The sequence below is a fragment of the Takifugu flavidus genome, chromosome 22 (assembly GCF_003711565.1).
Source record: "Takifugu flavidus isolate HTHZ2018 chromosome 22, ASM371156v2, whole genome shotgun sequence".
NCBI classification, from domain to species: Eukaryota; Metazoa; Chordata; class Actinopteri; order Tetraodontiformes; family Tetraodontidae; genus Takifugu; species Takifugu flavidus.
In genome coordinates this window covers 1,062,207-1,086,521 of record NC_079541.1, presented here as the reverse complement: position 1 = coordinate 1,086,521, position 24,315 = coordinate 1,062,207, and the positions used below count along the sequence as shown (strand labels likewise).

At 49.4% G+C, this 24,315-nt stretch overlaps 2 protein-coding genes across 2 annotated transcripts in view; one reads left to right on the top strand and one right to left on the bottom strand.

Moving 5' to 3' along the window:
• LOC130519317 (synapsin-3-like) overlaps positions 1-24,315 on the bottom strand; it is a 50,340-nt gene that overhangs the window by 19,188 nt on the left and 6,837 nt on the right. The window contains exons 3-6 of the mRNA XM_057022658.1: positions 21,612-21,669; positions 16,034-16,125; positions 11,221-11,377; positions 10,882-10,971 (exon numbers count right to left, since the gene is read on the bottom strand). Coding sequence (XP_056878638.1) covers positions 10,882-10,971; positions 11,221-11,377; positions 16,034-16,125; positions 21,612-21,669 — 397 coding nt within the window. The remainder of the gene's footprint in view (positions 1-10,881; positions 10,972-11,220; positions 11,378-16,033; positions 16,126-21,611; positions 21,670-24,315) is intronic.
• On the top strand, positions 1,030-10,403 carry LOC130519346 (metalloproteinase inhibitor 3). Its single transcript, XM_057022719.1, has 5 exons — positions 1,030-1,324; positions 5,496-5,578; positions 6,756-6,867; positions 8,040-8,161; positions 9,085-10,403. Exons 1-5 carry the CDS (start codon positions 1,195-1,197, stop codon positions 9,280-9,282), a joined length of 645 nt encoding a protein of 214 aa, XP_056878699.1. The 5' UTR covers positions 1,030-1,194; the 3' UTR covers positions 9,283-10,403.

The following is a 24,315-nucleotide window of genomic DNA, read 5'->3' as shown; positions in this document are numbered from 1 at the left end:
ACTGAGCATTTCCTGTGGTCAGAGGGGGCACTGGGAGGCGGTAAAGTAAAGGAGTTTACACACTCTTGTTTACTTCATCTCTGAGCGCCGCTACAGACTGTTGTGGGCAACGAGGGTGGGAACGAGGTGGGCGACGAGGGTGGGAAGGGTGACTAAGTCAGACTGTAGAGGGGGAACACAAAGGATGCTTTTAACAAGCACAAATCATCCACGCTTTCGTATTATTTTACATGAACGGGGTAAAGAGCTGCCCAGGACGGGCTAATGAAGTTACTGTAAAGGCTCAACTTTTTCAGGTGATCAGAAACAAAGCACCACTGATGAGCTTCCTGACGCAGCCTCGATGCCGTTGTCTTTGCTCAAAGCTAAAATGCTAACAATGGTTATATATATGCTGCTCTATAGTGTTGCCAGTTAGTATTTATGCCAGTGCATTTGGACACATATTAATCAGATATTATAGGACAGCAATGCTAATTTCATTGATTATACAAGGACAGAATGATGCTGACGTTCATTTAAATCCCTTATAAAATAACTTAATATGACGAAAATACTGTAGTTAATTGTACTTGAGTAAATATTACATACAGTATAGTATCTTTAATAACAGGCACTTTGACGGAAACCCCAGAACCAAAATATTTTTTTTAACCTGCAAGTTATGATTATTTTTTAATTTTTTTCCCTAAAAATGAAGAATATCCACTAAGTCAGAGAGGTCGAAACACTTGCGTAAATGGTCCGAGACGGATTCCTTTAGCGCTTTTTAAATACCACAGCACGGGGATATCATTCATAGTATTTCTTTTTAAACGATGCACGATGTCTCGTGTTTTCTGCAGCCACTTTTTTTTCTCCCAGACTGGGAAAATCAGACGCGGTAAATGTTCCAGTATGTCATCGCGTCTGTGATTCCTGATGGCATCAGGGCGCCGCTGATTGGCCGTCCCTCCCGCATGCTGCAGAGGTGGAGAGGGGCGTGCACGCCTCTCCAGCGCGCCACGCTATATATGTGGGAGCGCAGGAGCGAGCAGAAGAAGCGTCCGCCGCCGACATCCAGATCCAGAGCCAGATCCAGAGCCAGAGCCAGATCCCTGGGACATTTACGGCAGCCGCATTCTTGAAGCTCCAGCGCGCCACATCCGGTCGGACTCCGTGCGGTTTATTTGAGCAGAGAAGAAGTCAGGAGAGATGAATTCAGCGTGCCAGCACCTGATCAGCCTGCTGCTCGTCTTCAGCAGCCTGCACGTTCACCAGCTGACCGAGGGCTGCTCGTGCGCTCTGACGCACCCGCAGGACGCCTTCTGCAACTCGGACATAGGTGAGTGACGGCCCATTCCCGTGGCCCCCGGGGGGGTTCGGTCTTGTTTTCCACCTGTCTGAGTGTGAGCTGTAGTCTGATGTGTCTCCATGTGGAGTAAACAGTGGTGATGGGAAGTCGGGATGGGGTTAGTGAGCCGGCTGTTTTGTCTCCTCTCCGCTTTTCCTAATTTCCCAGCAGCTCCATCCAACACGGTGTGAGCAGGTTGACTTTAAACTGATGAGACATTCCAGGGCTTCAGATGGTATCATCAAGGTTTGGGGCATGGTCAGCATTGCCGAGGCCGTCATTTAACCACATTTCACAAAAATCCAAACATTCGTTTCTAGGAAATCCTCGTGTTCGTCTTCATTTGGGCATCTGAGCTGTTCTCTGTACACCTTTAGTAGGTGAATAATTGCAAAAAGAAAATGAAACGGTGGGAAAAGCCAACTGTTATTCCCACTTCAAAGAGCTGGCTCACAGAAGAATATGAGCACATTTAATCTACAGCAGGATTATGAGTGTGTACCTGCTCAGCAGGTGTTGATTCCCTATTTAATGGAGATCTGGTGAAATGCTGCACTGTCCTTTCACCACAAAACGAGCTCGACTGTATATTTTCTTTGAATTTAGCGGGCCAGCTACCTTGATGCAGAGCAGATATTCGTCTCCCTACAATAACACAGCTCGGAACGTTAACTCAGGCCGGCCCGAGGTTTCCCAAAACACCCGTAAAGACTCGGGAATTAGGCGATCTGCTGGCGCGGGATGGGAGTTTGCTTGTTCGGAGGTGGCTTGAATGCTTTTCTAGCTCCACACACGGTTCTGTTTGCCAGAACAGTCTAATCTGCATGAGTGCAGCTGATATTTTTCAACAAAATCAGCTGACCTATAAAAAAAATCATCATGAGGCCGTCTGAAATCAGACAATAATCCCTCAGTCTCTGGGCGAAAACACGCTGCCACTGTTGCCTGTTCTCCGGCAGGAAACACCCCTTCACATGCAAATGTTGCTGCCTTCACGGCAGGGCGCCGGGACAGCCCAAACACGTCAACATCTCTGCGCGCTTCCCTCCATAAACCATACTGAACTGGGGGAGGGATCTGCGTAACAGTATTTTTGAAGTTGCCATGGCAACATTTCTTCAAGATACCGCGCATATATTAGCCAAGAGGTACGGTGGAAGGCATCGTAGCAGAGCTGTTTAACAGCTGATGTTCCTCTCAACAAGCTTTTGCTCTTTGGCGACCTTCAGGGATCGACCGTGGAGCGGAGGGGAACGCCTCTTCCACGCTCCCTTAGACCCGCGGAGACGCCCGGCACCGGCCAACCTCGGCAGGTGCCGGTACCGCTGACATCAGGGGGCTGAGCCTGAGGCTCCAGTAGTTCTCTACAGCGAACCCAAAATCGACATTATAGCTCAACAACAACAAAGATGGCAGCAGTTTTCAGATAAGAGAAATGGGAAGCGAAGGCCTTATTATCTTCTTCTTCTCCTGTTTTTGTCCTCTTTCATTTGAGCTATTTTCTCACTGCACTATAGTTTGGGTCACAAAGTCAAGTTTAAACACGGACACATGAAAAGCATCAAAAAAAAAAGAAAGGATGGGTTTGAAATCCTAATACAGCGAGCGGGAAACCCTGTAATTTTCACTGTCGGCATCAAAGGCAACAGGCCTGAATCTTCCCGATTTGAGTTCAAAGTGTTCCGCTCTTGTTTTCTTGGCCCCGGCCCATAATCACCCGTGAGCACACCACTGGATGAATCCCAATTAGCTTAACGGGTTGGAAATTGGGTTATTGGAGGTTGCCTCAACTTATCTGACAAATTTAGGCTGAAACACTGGAACAGCAGCTTCAGCTCAGAAGGCTCCCTTTGAGTCTAGTTTTTAGCTTCCATTTGAGACCATTTGGCCTAATTTGGTCCGATAAGCTTAGAAACGTTGGTTCTGGTTTCCCGGCTAGCATACCTGGGCGCCGGGTGATGGTGCGGCTGCTTCCTGGTGCTGGGACAGTCAGTGGAAACAGCCCATTTATGAGGGGAAAATCAACACATCTTGTTTTTCCAAAGCCTCTCGGACGGGAGATTAGAGGCCCGGCAGTAAACTTCCACCCCGAGATTTAATGCAGCTCGGTAAGCACGTGTTCCGGGGTGTCAGGAACTGGCCTTTATACGCTCGCGCCACGAATCGGGTCCGTTGCCGATGATTAGCATGATGTGTTTATGCTGTTTGGGCCTGAGAGGGGGGGTCATTGGGCCATCCTCAGGAGGCCGAGCGTCCGGAACGTGAGGCAGTTGCAGATGTTTCACCTCTCATCTGAAGCCTTTTTGAGAGCTTCTTTCATTCCTAAATGAGGAAGCCTTCATCCGTCCACTGAGGCAACGCAGAATCCTCTCAGCCAAGCGAGTGGACGTTACAGGTTTTATCCTCCCGCATTTCCCTGGATTCAGTTTCAGTGTTTATTTTTGAGCGCGGCGGTGTGTCATCCCGAGAATTCCTCCTTCTCCCACTCATCTCCTCAAGCCTGGACCAGTTTCTGTGCACTAAAATCCCCTCAAAGGCCAATAACCTCGCTCCCCTGCAGCGCCGCTCCAGCGTATGGATTCCTTTCTTTTTCTTGGTCAGTTATTAGGACAGGTTTCTCTTCCCGAACAAGCCTCCCACTCCTGAGAAAGTGTGTCAGATCCTCTGCAGAAGATGACGTGCGTCACTGCCCCGGCCTGTAAATCCTGCTCGTGGCAAAGCGAGGGATAGAACGAGACAATGCTTCAGTAAACCATGCCTCAGATTGATCCCAGGGATGCTTGATACAGCAAAATAAAGAGAATTTAATGTATTTATTTCAGAATACGCCACAGTGAAATCAGTCAAAAGTGAAATAATGCGCTACACGGCCTGCAGGGGGCTCCAACATTCATAAGAATAAAAACCTAAACTTTAACTCTTACAGTATGTGGGTGGTTCCATAGGTTTAATGAGAAGAAATTGGATTTATCCACAGCTTCTCTGCGACTGAAGCCAGACTGTGCATTATGAACTGGGTTAAACAAACAAGCGCACGGCCAGCTTTATGAGGCGTCGCTGCGGTTATAAATAAATGCTACTAATGCATGTGGAAGAGGTCAGGGGGTCACTGCAGGAGAGTGATATACATCCTGGGTCTCCGCAGCAGCTGAGGCCCTTCACACATTCCTCGGGGTGACGGCAGCATCACCGGCCAATTAGCGGCTGCCGCCCAACAAGGGGGATCCTGTGTGGAGGTCCTTTTAAAAAGGAACATTTGTTACACCTGAGAGGTGCTTTGAGGGGCAGCGTTTAAAATACGACAGCTGTGTTGGAGCTAAATCAGAGGTTTTCCCTGGAAAACCTTCAGATTCCGCCGTAATAATTTTATTTTGACGTCCGTTTCCTTTTGTCGGCTCAACAAACAGGAGGAATAAAAGAGGCCGCATGCCCCATTACCTTCCTCAGGCACAGAAAGAATGAAAGGCTCCCCTTTCTGGGGAATGTGAGCCCCCGGAGAATGTTTTAAGGAAATTCCACCGGGAGAAGATAACAAACATGGCAGTGTTAGTTGTGTCTGCGGTCGGTTGGCTGTGGGCAGCAGGTGAACCTCACACGGGACCGACTGCTTACAGAGCCCACAGCGCCTGCTTGGACTATTCACCGCCTCGGCTTTATCAGTCCCGTCTGCACACCTTCCCGGCGTTCCTCAATGAGCCCCCTCACTCCGACACCAGTGAAAGCAAACATATCTAAATCACCGCTGAGAGTTTTCACCTCGCAGACACTTACATGAGGGTCCTGCACGCAGATTAGATCTTTTTCAAGCCCTGAAACCTGTTATAAAGCGGCTTGGTTTGGGAAGTCCAGAGAGGGCTGGGTGGGAAGCACAGGAGGAGCTGACCTCTTTCCTGTAATTTCTGTATCAAACTCTAAAGTCCATGTCGCGCTTTTGCCCGTTGGCCTCTCCGGGCACATCGCAGCAATGCAGGAAATCGGATAAAAGGATTAACTGGGGTGCCAGCCCCACTCTGAAATGGTATTTCTGACGGGCTTTGCTAATGCCTCCTACTGGCCGAGGCGGGGCCTTATTCTCCGGGAGGAATCTGACAGTTTGCTGTGATCTTTTCAAAGTCACTGATGAGCGTCCCCCCCTTTCCCCTCCCCCCCCCCTCCTTCGCAGTGATCCGAGCTAAAGTGGTGGGCAAGAAGCTCCTGAGGGACGGGCCTTTTGGAACGATGCGCTACACGGTCAAGCAAATGAAGGTGAGCAAACCATCCAAATGTTCACTTGACTTTCTAAAAATTGCAAAGGGAGTGAGGCGTCATAAAGACGTTACATAACATCCACAGAGACTCACAATCCTCCGACAAGTTAGTTAAGCCTATTTTACACAGTTAATAGCCTTTAATGCTTTGTTGTTCTAAAATAAACACACAAACATCCATATGAGAGCTGTCATATGGGTCAAGGTTGTTGCCACAGCACCAAATCTGTGATAATTGTTTGACATTCAGTGTTAGCTAGCTATCAGCAGCTAACTCCAGACCAAACTGGAGTCCTTTATGTTTCAGAAAGATTGATAAATGATTTCTTTTTAACAGGTCAAACCATTAACATCACTTTCATTCCCAAAAACATAATAATGTGTTTGAAGTGCTGCCCAAAACCACCTTTCTACACTCCTGGCTGCAGCCTTTTGGCTAAAGACTTAGCGTCACAGCTCATGTTTCACTTCCTTTGTGTTCTTACATAACGCAGCATATTTGGGACAGATGCTGATACTGACCTGCCCCTCAGAGGGGAGCCAGGCTGGGGGATTAGTGAGCTTAGCAGCACAACGAGTCAACCACCCTCTACATTAAGACCATTTCCACAGCATCTTATATTACATCATTACAATCAGAGTGTGTAAAAAGGCATTGAGTGGCCTAATCCTGGAAGTAAATGTGACCTTTGCAGCTCCGCTCTCCTGATTTTAAAGAAGCCCAGTTAGATAACTGCTCTCTAAAGTTTCAGTGTTGCATGATGAAGCAACAGTTTGGCCTTTTTAGCTGGGAGCCGTGGGGTCTAAACATGAATTTCCTGTTGTTCCTGGAAAAATGCATCACGCTGCAAAAATGGCAACAGTTCTCACGGTGAACGTGACTGATAGCTCTGCATACCTCAGCTCAGGAGGAGGAGCGGAGCGACCTTGAAAAACAACTTCAAAGTCACAGCACATTACACGATGTAATTATGTTATCTACCGTGTGATTTAGTGAAGGGCAGAACTCTGAACTCCTTCTCCCCAGAGGAATTCCTGTCGAAAATAGAAGGACTTCTGATAAAGCCAGCAGGCTGTTTTGATGCTGCGGGGTGGATTTGACAGCTGCCTTTTTCTTTTCTTTTCTTTTCTTTTTCCAGCTGTTTTACCTCTGATTTGCTCCTCGTGTCTTGCAGATGTACAAAGGATTCGACAAAGTTCAGCATGTGCAGCACATCTACACAGACGCCTCAGAGAGTTTGTGCGGTGTGAAGTTCGACATCAACAAGTACCAGTACCTGATCACAGGTAAGCGCTGTTGACGTGTCCCTCGTCGCTAACGACAACTCCCATTCCCAATAAATGAGCAGGCAGTGGCAGAAACTTTGGTGGGAGGTTGGATAAAAGCAATAACACATCTTGTCATTCCTGTGGAGGAGATGCTAACAGTTGTTTTTTGCTAGCAGGCGTTATTTCCTCTCCGCTGGCGACTTTATTTGCCTCGTGACACAAAGCTCCCCGCTATTTTTAAGCGCTGGTCAGTGCGTGACACGGGAGCCTGTTTTCAGAACCGCACAGGGACGTTTTCGCTCGCAGACAGAACTTGTAAACAACAACTAGCAGGAGCCAGCTAGCCTTTTCCAGCAGAAGCCTCTTTATGACTGGCTATTTCCAACAGAGGTGCAGTTTGCGTTGGACCCCGCTGGGCTTTGCAACTGTGTCCTGGCCTGTAAACACTGTAACGACACCCGCCGCTGCTGCAGCGCGAGCGTGCGTTGCCGAGCAGCGACGGCTATGTTTACCGTGCACCGGCATCTATAATAAGTCCGGCATACGATCACGAGTGCATCGTGGGCAGGTTGAGATGAGCTCCTTGGCTCTGCTTTGATCAGGTCTCCAGTGCTTTGGCCCTGATTAGTATTTTAGGAGCGTATCACACACTCAACGCTGTGTAATAAGCCCCCGAGTGGCTCCAGTAATCCCCGTGCAGGGAGACGGGCCAGCGGGGGGGGTGGAGGGGGGGTTCTCAAGAGGTCGAAGACACACATATTTGTGAGCTGTCAGATTCCTCTGTGGTGACAGCGCGCTGCAGGGGACACGCAGCGGCGAAGCGTGATGTCCATGTGTGCTCGCAGGCTGCCACCACGCACCTGTCCGCCGTCGCAAACACTTATGTGCTAAAATAGATGTCTGTTGACCTTTGGCCCCTCAGAAATAAAGCTTTAAAATTGCTTTTCTGTGCTGAGCTTGCCCTGGAATACCCGAGTGGTTTGTTTTTATTATCTGGGTTCCATACTGTATGGAGGCTGATGAAATAAGGTATTTAGGGTATCCTGTCTTCCAAAATGAGCTAGCAGAAGTAGAATCTGAAGGATAATCCTGCTCCTTTGCTCCTGAGCCCTCGTCCAGAAACTTTCCTGCTAAACTTTAAAACCAGTGCAACTCAGAAATCAACGCCATTCCCCTCCTTGGTTTTCCAGGCAGAGTATACGACGACAAGGTCTACACGGGGTTGTGCAACTTCAACGAGCGGTGGGAGCGCCTCTCGCTGGCGCAGAAGAAAGGCTTCAACCATCGCTACCAGCTGGGCTGCAACTGCAGGGTGAGTAGAAACCAGCAACACGCAGGCAGCGGCGCAAGAGAAGCGCCCCTAAATGTCAGAGGTCAAGCCACCCGGCGCCGCCACGGTCACATGGCTCTTCGGATTGAACGATGAGTTTCACAATAAGGCGGGAGAAAACGGCGTTCTTTGGTTACTTAATAACCATTCTGGACGCGTATCAAGCCCTATTTTCCAGCTGCGCCTCGACTATGTGGCCTGCGCAGCTGTGCATCTGCCTCATAAACGTCCTACTGTACAACAGAGCGCCGGCCATCTGCTAACACCCTTGGCTCCTATCAGAGCGAGTGGATTAGCAGAGAGCGCCATTTGTTCCCAGCCATGACCAGCGCCTGTAAACTGTGGTGTGTAGCACCCCTGCGGCATTCGGAGAAGTCCATCAATCAGCAGAGACGTGGCTGTGAGAGTCCGTGAGCGCAGCGAGGCATAAATAACCCAGCATTTGCTAAACAGACCCGACACCTCCCTCAACAAATGAGTATTTATTGCGGCGAAAAAGCAGGAAGTAGTAAAAAAAGAGAAACCTAGGAAGATGAGGGCGTTATAAATATCTCTGAATGGTGGAGGAGGCACTTTCGAGGGCTGAATAACAAATAAAACATTAAAAATTGGAAGCGCGCCCTCCGACTTGCTCAACGAGGCTCATTCAGCTTCAGATAAGAGCAGCTGATGACTTCGCTTTACGACCATTAAACGCCGTTTAGGTTCCTCGCCGCTGACTTTTGTGCAGATCTTCCTGTGAGTGTTTCCTGAAGCTGCTTTTTGTGCGAGCACCTGGAGCCAATAACCGGGAGTTGTGTTTTTACATCTCACAAACGGAAGAAATAAACATGGAGAGAGAAAGATTTGGGCGCCGTCTCCTCTCCATTCACATCACTGAGCACACGTCTCGTCCTTCTCCGTAGATCAAGCCCTGCCACTACCTTCCCTGCTTCGTGACCTCCAAGAACGAGTGCCTATGGACGGACATGCTGTCCAACCTGGGGTATCCGGGCTATCAGTCCCGGCACTACGCCTGCATCCAGCAGAAGGAGGGCTACTGCAGCTGGTACCGAGGCATGACCACGCGCGACAAAACCACCATCAACGCCACCGATCCCTGAATCCCCCCCCTCCCCCACGTCCCACTGCCGCCTCCCTGATGCTGTCCCATCCTGATCACTTCTAGAGTATCACTATTCCAGGACTTCGACCTCACCCTCCCGGGTGACAGACTCTCAGATGGGCAAAAAAGAGAGAAAAGAATCCATTGCAGTGCCTGTTTTGTAGCACTTCTGATAGAAAACAATACATTTTCTGTACGTGCAAACCTCCTAAATTGGCCCTTTAAACCCACATTCTGACTTCCAGAACCCGAGAAGTGAATCACAGTGTCCCCCCTCATTGGTGTAAATCTCTGACTCGCAGTGCCAACTGGGTAAAGTGCCCATCTGAACCATTTATCCCCAGTGTAAAAATGGAAATGCTATTGTTTTCCCCTGAAGTACTCCTCATTATTAAGTCTTTTCTTCCTAACGCGCATCACTTAATGGATTGAAGTACCTCCGTTTGCCTGAAATGTTTGAGATATAGCTGGAGCAACGTCCTTTCTGCTGAGCACTGATCAATATCAGAATCGCTAAAAATGTCAGCGAGCAGTGCCGATGCAGGGAAAAGCTTGCTTATGCAGAGATGGTGGGGTTTTATTTTTCTTGCTGTATATAACATAAGCTACAGAAATGAGCTCGGCTGAAACCTCTGCAGTACATTTATTTATGTTCATTATATTACTCTACAACCATATATCAATGAATGAGTAGAGGTCAAAGGTCAGTCAGAAGGTTTGGGATCTCTGAAGGAATGGTGCCGGTGGATGTGATCACAGCCCCCCCCACTGGAGCCATTCACCCAGTCAAGTTAACGCAGAGGTTTCAGACCACGAGGTATTTTATAAGTGTATATTCTATCAGTTTTGTATTTAACTATTTTAAATGGATATAAATATATATATGAGAAAGTAATACTATTGTCACTAAACTCATTTTTCACCTGTTTGAATCTACGGTCTTATTCCCCCAGTGTTGTAGCTTCGCTCCATTCCAGTTAGCACAGGTTTGCCTCACCGCGAGAAAAGGCCCCTTCGTCACAAAACTCCATTTTAGTACGTTAGTTCCTCAACTAAGACTAATGCCAATTATTGAGTAAGCTAGCAGAAATATAATGCTAAAGTAATCAGGTTGTTTTTTTTAAAGGATTATTTATTTTCACCACATTTTTGTCCAGTCATTGCGCTAAGCTAGGTTAGCATGTTTAGCAAGCAACGAGCAGTGAGATCAGAATTGATGATGCCATTTGTGGGTTTCTGTGGGGGGAACAGGCCTTTTCTCCACCTGCGGCGCCCCTTTATCACCATTTCTGTGGTTTATGTTTGTGTAAATATCTCGTCCGCTTAACACAGAATCATTTGGTCTCGCTTGATCCAGAAAAATATAGATCTGGGATCAAGGAAGCTGTGTACAGTCCGTGTGTAAACACTGATTCCTGAAGCGTGTGTGCGTGTGAGTGCTTGATGGGGGGAGGGGGGGCTCCTTGGAAGGGGGGGGGGGGGGGTTGTAGAAATGTTTGACTTAATTTCTGTGTTTTATATTTTTATAATAAAGACTTAATGGAAAACCGGACACGGGAGTTGTGCTGTGATTTGTGCCCTGGCTCCCAGTACTCACCATCTGTGTGTGGTTGGGATAGAAGGCCTGTTCATTCAGGGGGAATTTCTCCGGGCCCAGAGAGTGGTACAGCTTGATCATCTGGGAAAACTGCGAGCAGAAATAAACAAGGGGGTCAGGAAGCAGCAGAGCACAGGGGAGGCCGGACACAAGAACACCGTTCATGGCGGGAAAAGAAGGAATTCCACCAAGTTTTTTAACAATATAACAATGTGTTTAGAGTGTGTTTCAACACACAGAAAAAAAAAAGGCTCCCAACACTTCGCGCTCCGCTGACGGCGTTCCAAATAAGACGGCCTTGGAGCAGCAGAGCTCGGGGGGCGATGAAGGGCCACTCACCACCCAAGGTTTGCTGCAGAAGTTGTAGATGGAGTAAAGCGAGTTGATACTCGGGACCCCGCCGAAATGAAGGCCGATCACAAGGTTCCTGAAGTCCTCGCCGGGGATCATGCTGTAGGCGTGCTGACGGATGAGGACGAAGTCCGGCTTGAAGGACCTGCGGGGAGATGGAGAAGGAAATTGAATCCAGGATATATCGCACCAAGAGGAAGATGGAACTGAACCGCAGCGCTCTGAGGGCACCTTAATGTTTATCAATCACAGTCGTTGAGTTCACTCTGACAACCGGATCGGGGGGGGGGGGGGCGTTGGTGTAGGACCTCTGAAACTGGATCAGAGGCCTTAACCTGCTGGCGCCTTCTCAGCCATCACATCAATCTGGTGCATCTGGCTCCTAATTCAGCCTAATTCTTCCTTTTCACACTGTTCTGGGAGCAGAGCCAGGTGACCCATCCAGAACCTGAAGGGTTCATTTAAGCCAAGGCCCATTTCTACGAAAGTTCCACTGCTGATGGTCGGTCCAGGACAGGCTAATGCTCGCGAGAAAGTCCTCTTTTTGAACGACAAAATAATGAAACTTCTGATAATAACAGCAAATAAATGTCCAAACATGCGGCAGGGCTCCGCTCCGGAACCGCCTGCTGCAGCTGAAACTGGGTTGAGGAGCAGCCCAGGTACACAAACACAGTGAAGAGGGTTGAAATTACAGCCAGGCGCACGAGTGGGCTCTCAAGCGCTGCTCGTGTTCGCCAGCGATCTGGTGTCGGCGACAGAGCGGCTGCAGCTGTTCCTCCCCTCCTGCCGCTGCACCGGCCCGCGGTGCCAGCACACCAAAGGCTGCTATTTATACTGGATGCAGCTTTTTATTGAGGATGCAGGACGAGATTAGACCCAACATGTGAAACTCCCCAACAAGCGCACGGAGGACTGGTGTTGAGTGGGGAGTCCTCAAGAGCTGCTGTAAAAGTGGTGAGAACATGGTAAAAGGTTGGAAACAAGCAGAGCCTTGCATAGCTAATGCTGCTCTGCTAATCTGGAGGTAAAACCCAAAGCTTTTACAGGCCCAAGTGTTTGAATCCCATGGTGTTCACCTCATTTGGGTGGATAATCTCATTAAATATGTTTCTGGCCACAGGACGAGCGGAGTGTCTGAACCAGGGGGAGCGTTCCTCTCTGGCGAGGCCGGTGAGGCTCTTATCGCTCTCCCATCGCTCCGTCTCTCAGCAACAAAGATAATCGGAGCGCAGCTCGGCGGGAATGCCACAAATGTCCAACAGCACATACCGAGGATCGCTGCAGCACTCGTGCACAATGGTGCATTGTGCCGGACTGGCCTGGTCACAGGATGAAAATGCACCTTTGAGACAGAAATCTGTGCTTCCCTCTTTTGAATGAGAGGAAAAACTGGATCAGGGCACGAGTACGAGAGCAACAAACTACAGGATGTGCGCACTTGATAAACAAAAGATGTATTTTCTGCCTCTGTGGGAGACAACAAACTAAAATAACTGTCTCTGTTAGAAGCTGAGGAGGCTTCAAAAAAACATAGAAAACATTGTCAGTGTCTTAAAAATGCAAGTAAACGGCAGGAATAAGGAATAGGCCCTCCCACCGATACCTTTGTTGAGCCTCTGACCTGGATCCAGGGCTCCCTGTGGTGGTGGCTGTGGACCCAGGCCCAGTGGCACCACAGCAGCCTCTCAGTTTGTGGGCAGCGGTGACGAGGCCGCCAGAGCGCCCGTCGCCCCCGAGGGCCACGCACACACAGTAAATACTGTTACAAACTCCACAAGAGCGGAGAAATTTGTTCACACGGAACCATATGACAGGGCAGAACCTTTCTCCCGTCTGGATTTGCAGAACTATTGCGTAATAGCTCTGAAATGTAAAGTGGGCGTGGCTGATGGGAAAATGGGAAAATTGTGGAGGATTGGACAGGTTTGAGGAAGAGCTGGCCGAGGTGGCGGTGACGCATGAAAACAAGAACAACATATAAAAAAGGGAAGCGTCTGTGGCAAACGAACGGATTTCCCAGGAGTTCTGCACAAGTAGGAAATGTCCTGGCCAGAATGAACTTGCCACCTCAAGTAAACAAACACATTCTTATGCAACATCCTCAAACTTAAGGGGAAAAAGAGCAAAAAACCTGCAGATTCATGATGATTTAATGAGATTCTTCACTCAGGAACCCCCTCTGAGGCCCCCTCCAGCCATGTCTGAAATCAGTGTGTGATCAGTAATTAGATGAACTAGTCTGAGGTGAGTTGTGAGCTCCTTTTCTGATTAAAATAGGCTTTGACGGCGGACGAGGGGACGGGAGCGTAAGGCTGCTGTTACGCCGGCGTGTGGTCTGTGCAGTAAGTCCTCACCAGAGGTCACCAAAGGGGGGGGGGGGGGTACTGCGTGAAGACGTTGAAAAGAACATTTGCCCCGTCTGGCTAAACCAGTAGCATTGAGCAGAGTAAATGAAACAGGAGTGGGGGGGGGTTCAGACAAGAATCTGCTAATATCATTTGACTGCCTCCCTCCTTCTGAGGGGGAGAAAATGGCTCGGAATGTGGCGAGGCCGTCCAGCCATGGCAAGCCCCCCCTTCCCGACACACACACACACACACACACACACACACACACACACACACACACACACACACACACCACACACACACACACACACACCAGAAAAACACGGCTCTGCTTCACCATTTCACTGAAACACTGAGTGATGGTTGAATCTTGTGCACAGCAGTCTCAGTGCTGGTTCATGGCCGACTCTCCAGTTCAGATGCCATCATTAGTGGATTTGAGAGAGGAAAAACACCAAAACCACCACCCTGAGACCGAGCTGACTGGTTTTAGCAAAACATAAAAGAAGGAACTTTCTTCCTAGCAGCAATAATAAACTGTGTGACGGCATCCTTCGCTACCGTTGATTATTTGACAGGTTGTTGTAATTGCAACAAATGTCCTGTAGGGGCGCTGCAGCAGAGAACCAATGCGTTGTGGCTCCGATCCACCTCGAGCCGGGTCAGCATTCCTGCTGGGAGCCCGGAGGCTTGCTGGAGGTTTTGGCAGCGCAGACAGTAGAAGCCCAAGGGCTGACTCTAGCAGAGCGGCACGGACAAACACGCCATAACCACCCAACCTTGTGGCGTGTGGCTCGGCGGCGCTCCACGCCATGCAGGGCGTGCGACGCGGCACGTCGCACATTGTGGCGGGGAAATGTGAGCGTAAACTCTAATTTGCTGTGCAAATGTGGCAGCAAAGTCTTTGGATTCGGTGCTATTTTGGGCTCATTTTTAAGGAAGTCTGGAACTGTGGTTGAATTCTAAAACTTTCTAACGCCAGTCCCCCCCAAAGGAGTGAAAAATAGATTCACCTGATCAACCAGTGCACCAGTGATCCATCACAGATCCGGGATCTGTGTTAACCACCCTAAAATGAGACAAGAGTGCGAACGTGTGCGCCAGCAAAGGTCAGAGTGCAGCGAGAACAAACCTGTTTGAAGTCCAGACTAAACACGCCTGCATGCATGTGACCTGGGAAAAATGTAATCAGAGCGTGTGTAACCCCTGTTGTTTTGTCTGTCCTGTATCTGGCTGGATGAATCTCAACTGGTCTTCGGCGTGCACTGCCTTTAAAGGAAATACTGGGCCTTTTGGGCCTCCCTCTCATCAGAAAGTCTGATTTTCATCGGTTTAGCCACCGCAGCCTTTGGCTAATCTCTCATCCAGAGAGGCCTGAGAGACTCTGACGGGGTATTAGGTGTGAATATGCTTCCTACAAGCTCCAGAATCATGAGCGATGAGCGAAACCACAACGATCCGGGAGTGAACGTCAGCAGGCAGTCAGCTGAGGCTGCAGCCAAATAGGCTCCTCAATCACGACAGCAATCCCCCACTAACATGCCTGTCCTACAATGACCTCTGTGTCCGTCCCCACAACCGGCCGCGGTGACACCTCGGCTTTGTTACGCTTCACTGCTCAGGCAGGACTCAACACATAACACAGATTTCTTTTTTTTTTTTTTTTAAAAAGCAGTTTGCTTGAGGTATTAAAGGATTCCTTCTCGTGGGAGCTGCGTCAAAGACTGGTGGGTGGGCGCTGGACGGCATGCGCTCAGCTCAGGAGTGATAAGCAATGACACAATGTGGCGTCAAGGACGGAGCCCAGGCGGCTCGCAACAGGCCTGGAATAACAGTGTGAAAAATGGTGGCAGAGAGTCAAATAATGGGATCAAACGTGTCCACGGGACGCGTCTCTGACATCCCTGCTTTTACACGTGCACGGGCTGTACGTCACTGTAGAGGCGAGCAGCATGAGGTCGTGGTAAATAAGACCTGGCCGGTCGACCTGTCACCTGCGGCTGAAGGATGTTTCCATTGTTACACCCGTGGGCCTCTTCAGCTGCCCATAAACCTGAATCAGATCATTGCAATAATCAGATCTGGTGCACACACACTCACACACACTCACACACACTCACACACACACTATAAACACTGAATGTTTCAGTGTGTACTTGAGACACAAACTGCCTGTTATATTCACAACATCCAGTCTGATCTTGTTTAACATGGCAACACCTCCGGTCGTTGAGAGCTGCTAAACAGAGCTGGTTAAAGTGTTGATTTCCTCCCAGTCACATCAGCACGGGCGTCCGGGCGCCTCCTGTCTTATAAACCGTCTTTTACCATCAGTCTTCTTGCAGGTGAAATGAGGGAGCGCTTGTGCACGCTCATGGAGGGAGATGAAAGACTGCGTTGGCGAAAGCATCGGCAGATTCCATGAATTCTTTAGTCCTGAAGTGTCTTACCTGACCGCTTTGGTGCCACCTTTATTGACCTGCGCGTCCACCGTGCAGCCCGAGTTTACGTAGGAGGCCAGATTGATCTCTGAGAACTCCGCCTGGAAAAACCAAGGAGAGGAGGAAATGTCACATTCGACAGAAGTATGTTGGAAACGCACAAATAACCAAAAAAGGAAACGGCCTTCGACTAGCCTGACGTCGGAGATTTTTGAACTCCAATTTCGCTCTTTTGTGGAACAAATGAGCAGTGTGACATAAAGGAGGCAAATTGGGTTGTTCACAGTCTTCGGGACAGTGAGGGCTTGTGAAAGGATGCAGCCTGGCTAGACAACAGATCCGTCAAACTCCCACAGGCACGGCAAAATAAAGCTGGGGAGTCCATTTCTGGGAAAAACAAGCAGCGCGACAGCTTCATTTCCCACAGAATGCTCATCAGAGCACCAGAGAAATCTCTGTATAATTACGTAAAAACTCGCAGGAACAGCCCTTCTTTCATACTGTGCTTCTTTTTTTTTTTAAAATGGAAAGTGGGAAGAATTTTTTGTAGGTGAGTGTAGGCGTCTTTTTGTCACGTATCACCACAAAAACTACGGACACCTTTAAAAGTTCAGAGCTCTGATTATGTCCCAAAAGTCTGCTATGAGCCCCCCAGAACACGTGTAGCGGCACCTTAGAGCAGCCAGATGACCTCAGATATTAAAATGCCGCCGTTTGCTTGGCTCTACATCACGCCCCCGTATGAGGAGCGACACCGATGTAATTGGTGAATAGGGTCTAAAGAAGTCGCCTGCTGACTCACCCAGATGAAACAAAGATTTGATTTGACCTGACGTGCACGGCTGCGCTGAGTCAGCAATGGATGAATGCTGGTGCTTAACGAGGACGAGAATGCCGCTATTTGATACATGTTGAGGCATGTAAAACCCTGCACGCATGTCCAGCACACGGGCGATAACACATGAGCAACAGCATGCCGGAGTCGGGGGGGGGGGGGGGGGGCAATAACGGGAGACAGATGTTTATACAGGAGCTGGTGCGATCAAAATCAGAGTTGGGTTAAGTAAATATTGAAGTTGGATTTGTCAGATGAACAGAAACACGAGTGCAACTCGATGCTAATTTTTGCTCTGACTCATAAACCACTGACGTGAATCAAGATGGACAAGAGCGAACCGCCGCCCCCCCACGAAGAAATGTGACACCAAAGACCGCAAATGTGGCAGATGTGGACAGGAGATGCCTAGTGACAGAAAAGATCATTATAGAATCAAGTCTGGTGCTCGTGGTTCTACCTAAATCAGAGGAGGGACGGCCACCAGGGGGCAGTGTGTCCAGAACCTCACACAGAGAAGTTTTACCAACAAAATTAGCAACTTTTTGCCAGAACGTTCAACCACGATGTCACAAGTAAAGAAAAACTGCAATAAGAGCTTCAACTTCCTGAAACTGCTGGTTGATGCAGCTAGCGCAGCGCCAATCGTCGTCGGTTGCCTCGGCAACGCTAACACACACAGTGGGGGCATGTTTCATACACTGCTGCGCCGCCATGAATGAGGGTGGAAGCAAATCCTCCAGATGACCCTTTACTCAACCCGATGCCAATTTGCATAGCAGGTTCAGCTAGTTGCTATCTACCCATTTCCATACCGCCGCCGCCATTTGAGACTTTAAGCCTGCTTTACCGAGCTTTACAAAAGCTCTCATCTCCGTCAAAAGGGCACATTATCAGCAATATTGGCTGGGAGAGAAATGTGCCTTTCATCCAGCTCGTGGCCCGTGTTAACTCTGCACGGAGGAGCGAGTTGCTTTTGAAAAGAACGTGCCTACGTAACGAAACGCCCACCTCTTTTTATTTATTGTGTTGCGTCCTCGGAGGGAAAAGCAGGGGGGCGAGTAAATGCCGCAATCTTATTCATGGGACAATAAGACGCCACTCTGCTCACTGTGCCTCAAGGACAAGCACTTGGCTCCCTTCCTTTTCTCCGCACTTATCTGCAGATCCACTTGTGAAAGAAGCATCCGTGTGCTCGTGCTCGGCGGCACAGATGCAGCCTCTGCTGAAAAACCCTAAAACACGCTACGCATCCTCCCCCCTCTCCAAATCCCATCCCAAACATGGGGGCCGACGTTGACTTTTGCTGCATCCAGATGAAACAAGAGTGTGGGCTACATTTAGGCCTGAGCCAAGCCATCCGACTCAACTCCGATTGGCTGGTTTTGGGTCACAAGTCGGTCATTGGGCTGTTCAAAGATGGAGGAGCAAAGACCTGGGAGCCAGCAGCCAGGACAGGAGGCTTTCCGCATCTCCATGGTTACCATCAGGGTTAATCCATTCAGACACTTGTCTTAGAGCCCTTCTCGCCCTGGGAAAGGAAAACAGGAAGTGATACATGAGACAAGCGCCTTCAGAGCTCATGTCAAGAGGAGTTTCAGCGACCCAGTTTGGAGTTTTGGAGAAGGACGTTGTGCTTCTAAAGCGATTCAATCATTTCTTCTGGGTGAGGTGACATCTACGGGGGAAAGTTGCTCGATCACCATGCTGGAATGTTGACGTGACTGCTGGGATATTCATGCATCGGGGGCATCGGGAACGTCGCACAGCCCAGAGGGATATCGCTCTAAATCATTTGAAAATGCGTTTGAATCCTTGGTTGACTTTGACTAATAGCAACAAGTGGCTAACAAAAGCCAGTAAAGAAGGTGCCAGAATAGCTAAGCGTGCGAGCACCCTGTCCTGGCTGCAGAGCCACGGGAACCTGAGGACAGTTCAATAAACACCGCCTGGCTGCAGCTTATCCGGAATCTTTGGGAGTATTTTTGGACTTGGTCACAGAGGTTCAGGTGCCTTTTGTTCAGCCACAAGTCAAGCTGTAACGGCTCTTTGGTCAGGGACGGGGGACGAGTTTGGCTGATCCAAACTGCAAATAAAAGCATTTTCAAGAAGGCGATAAAGAAAATAGGAATGAATTTGCTAGAGATGAACCTCTGGGAGCTATTTTGGGCTCGAGGATGCTTCCCAGCCGGACAGGGAACCAATGACCACACGTAGCATGAACACAAATGGAAATATACAGGAGATACATGAAAATAACCACACGAGGCACAAGGGTTGGCGTGGGGGCCTCTGCCTACGATGGCTTTATTCATGTCATAAAAACTCTGAACACCAACAGATAGCTAAAGGACTAAAGTCCAGCACAGTCCCCTGTGATGTGGCGTTTTCAGAGATAAAGACGCTCTATTAACCTCCTTCTTCAGTCATCCTGCTCCTCTATATATTAGTTTCAGCTCCGCTTTTAATTTTAGTCCCGAGTGAAGAGAGAAAAAAGAAAACCTGGCCAAGCTCCAGATGGAGCCACCGTGGCGTTTCCTTTCATCTGAAAATAGACGTTTTTCCTGTGACATGAGGCGCTTCTTTCATTGTGCGGCCTTCTTCAGCCCGAACGGGGACGAACGCGGCGCGACAAAGACCTGGATGACGTACGACTCCGGCGTGAATGGAGGTGGAGGGAAGGGGCGGCTTGCTCGGCCTGAACCCCTGGGAGAAAGGCTAACGCAGCGGAGTTATTCGAGGTGAAGCTGTTGGCTTTCAACATGCTAAGCGAGAACAGACAGCGGGGATTTTGTGGTGGCGAGGCGGATTTTTGGGGGGTTTGGAGACTTCTGATAAGCCCAGTTGAACAACATACTGATGCAATTGAGAGGTTCGGGAGTACAGTGGGCCATTCATTCACAGAAGTAATCACTCCCACCTTGTACAGCAGTGAAGTGAGCCATTGAAGTGCTAAATGGCGACACATGAGACAGATGCTGAACGCACAGCTGGGTCAGTGAGAACCGGACCTTCGGCGAGTTCAGCCCAGATTCCCTCCGTCGTGTGCAAATACCAGCCAAAAATAAGGCTACAGATAATATGGAGCCAAGCGCCTGCGAGGGTGGACGGCGCTGAGGTCATGCGCCTGCTGAGCAGATGTTGCCCTGCCCGACCCAAACCACACATGGGCCCGTCCACCCCGCAGAACCTCCCCGCTTTGTGGCCAAACAAAAGTGCCTTTCAGATCCGACTGCTAACTCGGTCCACTTGTGGATTGTCGTGTTTTTTGACCTCGCGGGTGTGTGAGCGGCGTTTGTGTGGTGGCCCGTTGCTGGGTGTCACCAAGAACCGAGCCAATCGGCTACCTAAGGCCCGCTCCAACAGCAGAACCGCTGCAGGCAAACCAGGAAGCAAAAAGCTGGACGTGTGTGCTTTCTGATAGCCTCGTAGCAACAGTTGACAAGTCTCCTGATTTGAGGATAATCTTTCAAACTCTTCCTCGGAACCAGGAGAGCAGCAAACACGGTCCTGGGGCGAAGACGGAATGTCCTAATGCCGCTCTTTTTGGCCCAATAATTGTGCAATAATGGCTCCAAGCCCATTTTTATGAGTTACTTCGGAGCACGGCGGCACCGCCACGGTGCTCCCACGAGCATCTGTTTTGTGGATAAGGAGTTGGCCAGTGGACCTCGGGCATCGGCCAAATGTGACTTCAAAGTGGGTCATGCCAGCGAGAGAGCCCGACTCACAACAACAAGGCCCGGGACGTGGCTGTGGGGCTGCACCTGGAACCGGTCCGGATGGTGATGCGGCTGTACTGATAGAGCATTACACGGGGAAATGCTGCGCTACGTTCAGAGACATTAAAAGAGAGGGAAGGAGAATTCAGCTTTTTATTGTCGGTCCATAAAAGGGTTCATCCCGGCATGTCGCTGGCGTTTCCCAGAGAGTGGCTTTCCATCATCATCCGGAGGCTCCTGGAGAGGTGTGCCAACAGCCTGGCTGTTAGCCTGGCTGCTAACGGCAATTAGCCACTGACTGGACACAGGCTCCTGGGAAAAATAAAAACTACTGGATCCAACAGGATCGACAGCATGGACTCCAGGCGTTAGGCTGGCTCTCCACACTGCAGCTTAATTCTCCATGGACCTCACATTTCACCTTGACTTCTGTTCCAACCCCACTGCTGCCTCAGAGAGGGGACGCGACCACAACAGTGGAGATCTGGGCAAACAGGCTGTAAAATGGTCGGGTCGGCTTCTTGTGGTCTCCTTAGACCTCTGCCATAAAAACCCACCGCCCCGTTTCAAAGACGGCCTTGGTCTGAGCAATGGATAGCAGATGTATGGCTGAAACGATCCTAAGTAAATGAGATGTTATACACAGACTATTAAGGCTCAGTCTAGACTTCCAGACATTTGTTTCTGTAGATCCTACTGAACATATGACATGTATGACTTCTGATGACCTACAATTTTCCAGTTTTGACACATGGAGGATTCACATTGTGATGGACAAAACAAACATTGTGACAAAAAGATAGTGTCTATGTAAATACAAATAAACATATGCATAATTGGATTAACTACCAAAGTTTCTGAATGAATTTCCATTTACTGCTAAGCTAAGCTAATTAGGCAACAGGTTTAAGGTTCGCGGTTTAAGTGTTACAGGTTTTTTCCTACGTTTTCGCCAGAAGTTCAGTAAAATGATCCCATTGTTAAAGTGGGATGTGATGCAAAAGTTAAGAATACCCTGATTCCAACATACCTGCTCCACCCGGATTTCATATTCCCCGTTCAGCTTCTTCCCTCGGAAATACTTTGCCCTGGAACAAAAAGGGAAATTCATAAAAGTCAGATTCTTTAGCTTTAACTTTCTTTTACTGGCAACACTTTAACCATTTCCAACTGATCATAAAAGCTGCCCCCTGCACCAACAGCAGTCAACACGTTCAAAACAACCCTTGAAAAATCTCCTGTTTATTTGAGCGAAAGAGGCCGAAACATCAACAGACCAGCTAAAATACCGCGTGAGGAGGCACATCCTGACACAGATTTTCCATTACAACAGGATCTGACCCCGAGGGACGTCGCCTTGGCAAAGAAGCAGCACAAAGAGAAAAAGATAGCTTACTGATGGAATGGCTGCTAAGCTCGTTAGCATTAGCATCACGGTCTCGATATAATGCGAGTTGATGTTGCCGTCAGCAGCTGGAACAGTAACAAATGATTTCCAATGTGTCGTAAAAGTGGGGAAATATTGCTGTTGGGCGGTGAAACAGCCACACGCCAACATCGGCCATATTACACGGTCAGGAGCGTCCACGTGGTCCCACGTGCGTGGTCACCTCAGCTGTGGATACAGAGACTTCAGGAAGGTGATGGAATCCGGGTTTCCAGCACCATCCGGCTGCAGAATGAAGCACGGCCGCTTCATTACTGGGGACCACATTGTGTCCCAGTGCTCTGTGGGTCTCAGCGTTGAACTCGCAACCCCTCACAGGCGTGGGGGCAGTTAGCAATCTGTCAGGGGCGTCACTGCAGATCTGGGCTACGTGCTACAGGCTCTCCCTTACTGGGACGGGCTGTTGGGGGCTTCCGGAGCCTTCTCCATCCTTTTCCTCTTGTGCGTTTCTGGCGGAGCCGCTAACCAAACACGTCCTCGTCTCCGTTTCATCTGGCTCCATCTGTCCTCTCGGGCCGTTCATTAAGCTTCATTAAGGCCACGGGGGGGGGGGGGGGGGGGGGGGGGTCTTGTTCTAACGTCTCCCAGCTGTTGAGACTTTCAAAAGTTCGGGTCTCTCTCCTCTGGAAGCTGTGACTCTGACCTACATACTGATCTGGCGGTGCCCCCCGTCACCCCGGACCACCGCCGCAGCAGACCGGACCCTGCTGGAATATGGGTCGAGGTGGGGCAGGAACTTTCTGGACGCTTTCTGGATGTTCTAATGTCAACAGCGAGCCTGACGTACAGGCCTGAGCTCCGTCTCCCACTCACGCACGCCCACCTGGGAGCTGAATCACTTCTTAAACCCTTCTTTTGTCTCCCACTATTAATAAGAGCATGAGTCACGACAGATATGGCTGCCTCCATTTGGACCCAAACTTTGTTGAAGGACGTGCTCCGTGCTGGACTGCTGTGGACCTCATGTTGTCATAATCTGACCAGTTCCAGCTGCTGCCGCCGTTATCCTACGTTTGGAGTTTTGCAGGTCTCCTCCCGCTTTAAAGAAGACCTATTTAAACCAGCCGCTCGTCGCCTCCCGGCCTTAAAGTGCTTCGGTTTAGAGAAAGATCCATCAGGCGGTGGAAATCAAGTGGCTGCAGGAAACAAGTGTTGCCTGGTTTAAAACAGGATGTCTGGAGCGATGGGTGAAAACTATCTGGCTAACCTCACGTCTGTGTTAGCACGTAGCATTAAGGGTGTCAAAATAACCAGGGTAAGTGGATGGAGTAACACAAGCCCCCTTCAAACAGTCCTGGGAGCTTTAGCTAACAGATATTTTCTATCTGGGTAACAAGAAAAGGGATGAAATCAAGCAGTTTGCAGACGCGCACTAGCTTAGGTGGAAGGCTGCAAGGCTGTTCCAACAAGCAGCATGATCGAGAAAAAATAAGAACTGCTTTTATTAGCCACTAGAAAAAGCCAGTTTTAGTGTTTATGGGAACCGTTTACTTGGATAAAACATCTTCAAACAAGCGTTATAGCAAAAGCTCTTAGATTAAGCTGTTAACATGTCTTAATTTGTATTTATTTAGTCTACTAAGGTCCTAATAAAACGATCAACCCGACGGGGGAAGTGGGACCTCAGAGCTCCGCCTCATGTGCATGGAGACGTAAACACTTGGCGACGGGGGGGCCAATTAAGCGATCAGATGCTCCGATCATTCAGAGCGATGAGAATGGCCCGACAGCTTCTTGGCGATGAGAAAGAAAGACGTCTGCGACAGAGGAGAGTGTGAGGGACAGAGGGAGAAAAGGAGGGTTTGTCAGTGGCAGCGCTGATGCTCTCTGAGCCTTCGCCTCGCTCCTGTGTGCTGCCATTGTGCATCAGTCATTGCTGGAGGCCAAGTCTGTCAGGACAGAGCAGCGTTTCCTCAGAGACCTCGGTCCCTCTGCTGGAATGTCCCAGAGGAAAGCCGAGCCCCGGACAGGGAGCGATGGACGCTCCGAGACCCTCGTCCATGACGCTACCGTCACCATTCCTTAAATTCAAAGCTGTCCTGTATCTATTAATCGCGAACGTGTCCCCGACTTCTTTTCTGTGGACCAGTACGGAAGCATTCCAGCCAACACAGCATGAAGTATCTGGAGAGGTTCAAATGTGTTACTCTGGAAGACCACGCATTGTGCAGTTGCTAAGCAACAGAGCAGGTAAGCTCCAGCTGCAACGCAGAGGCAGCCTGGGGCGGACAGACAAGCAGGGCCTAAATGGGAATATCTGCCATCAGACTGTCCAGCAGTGGAATCT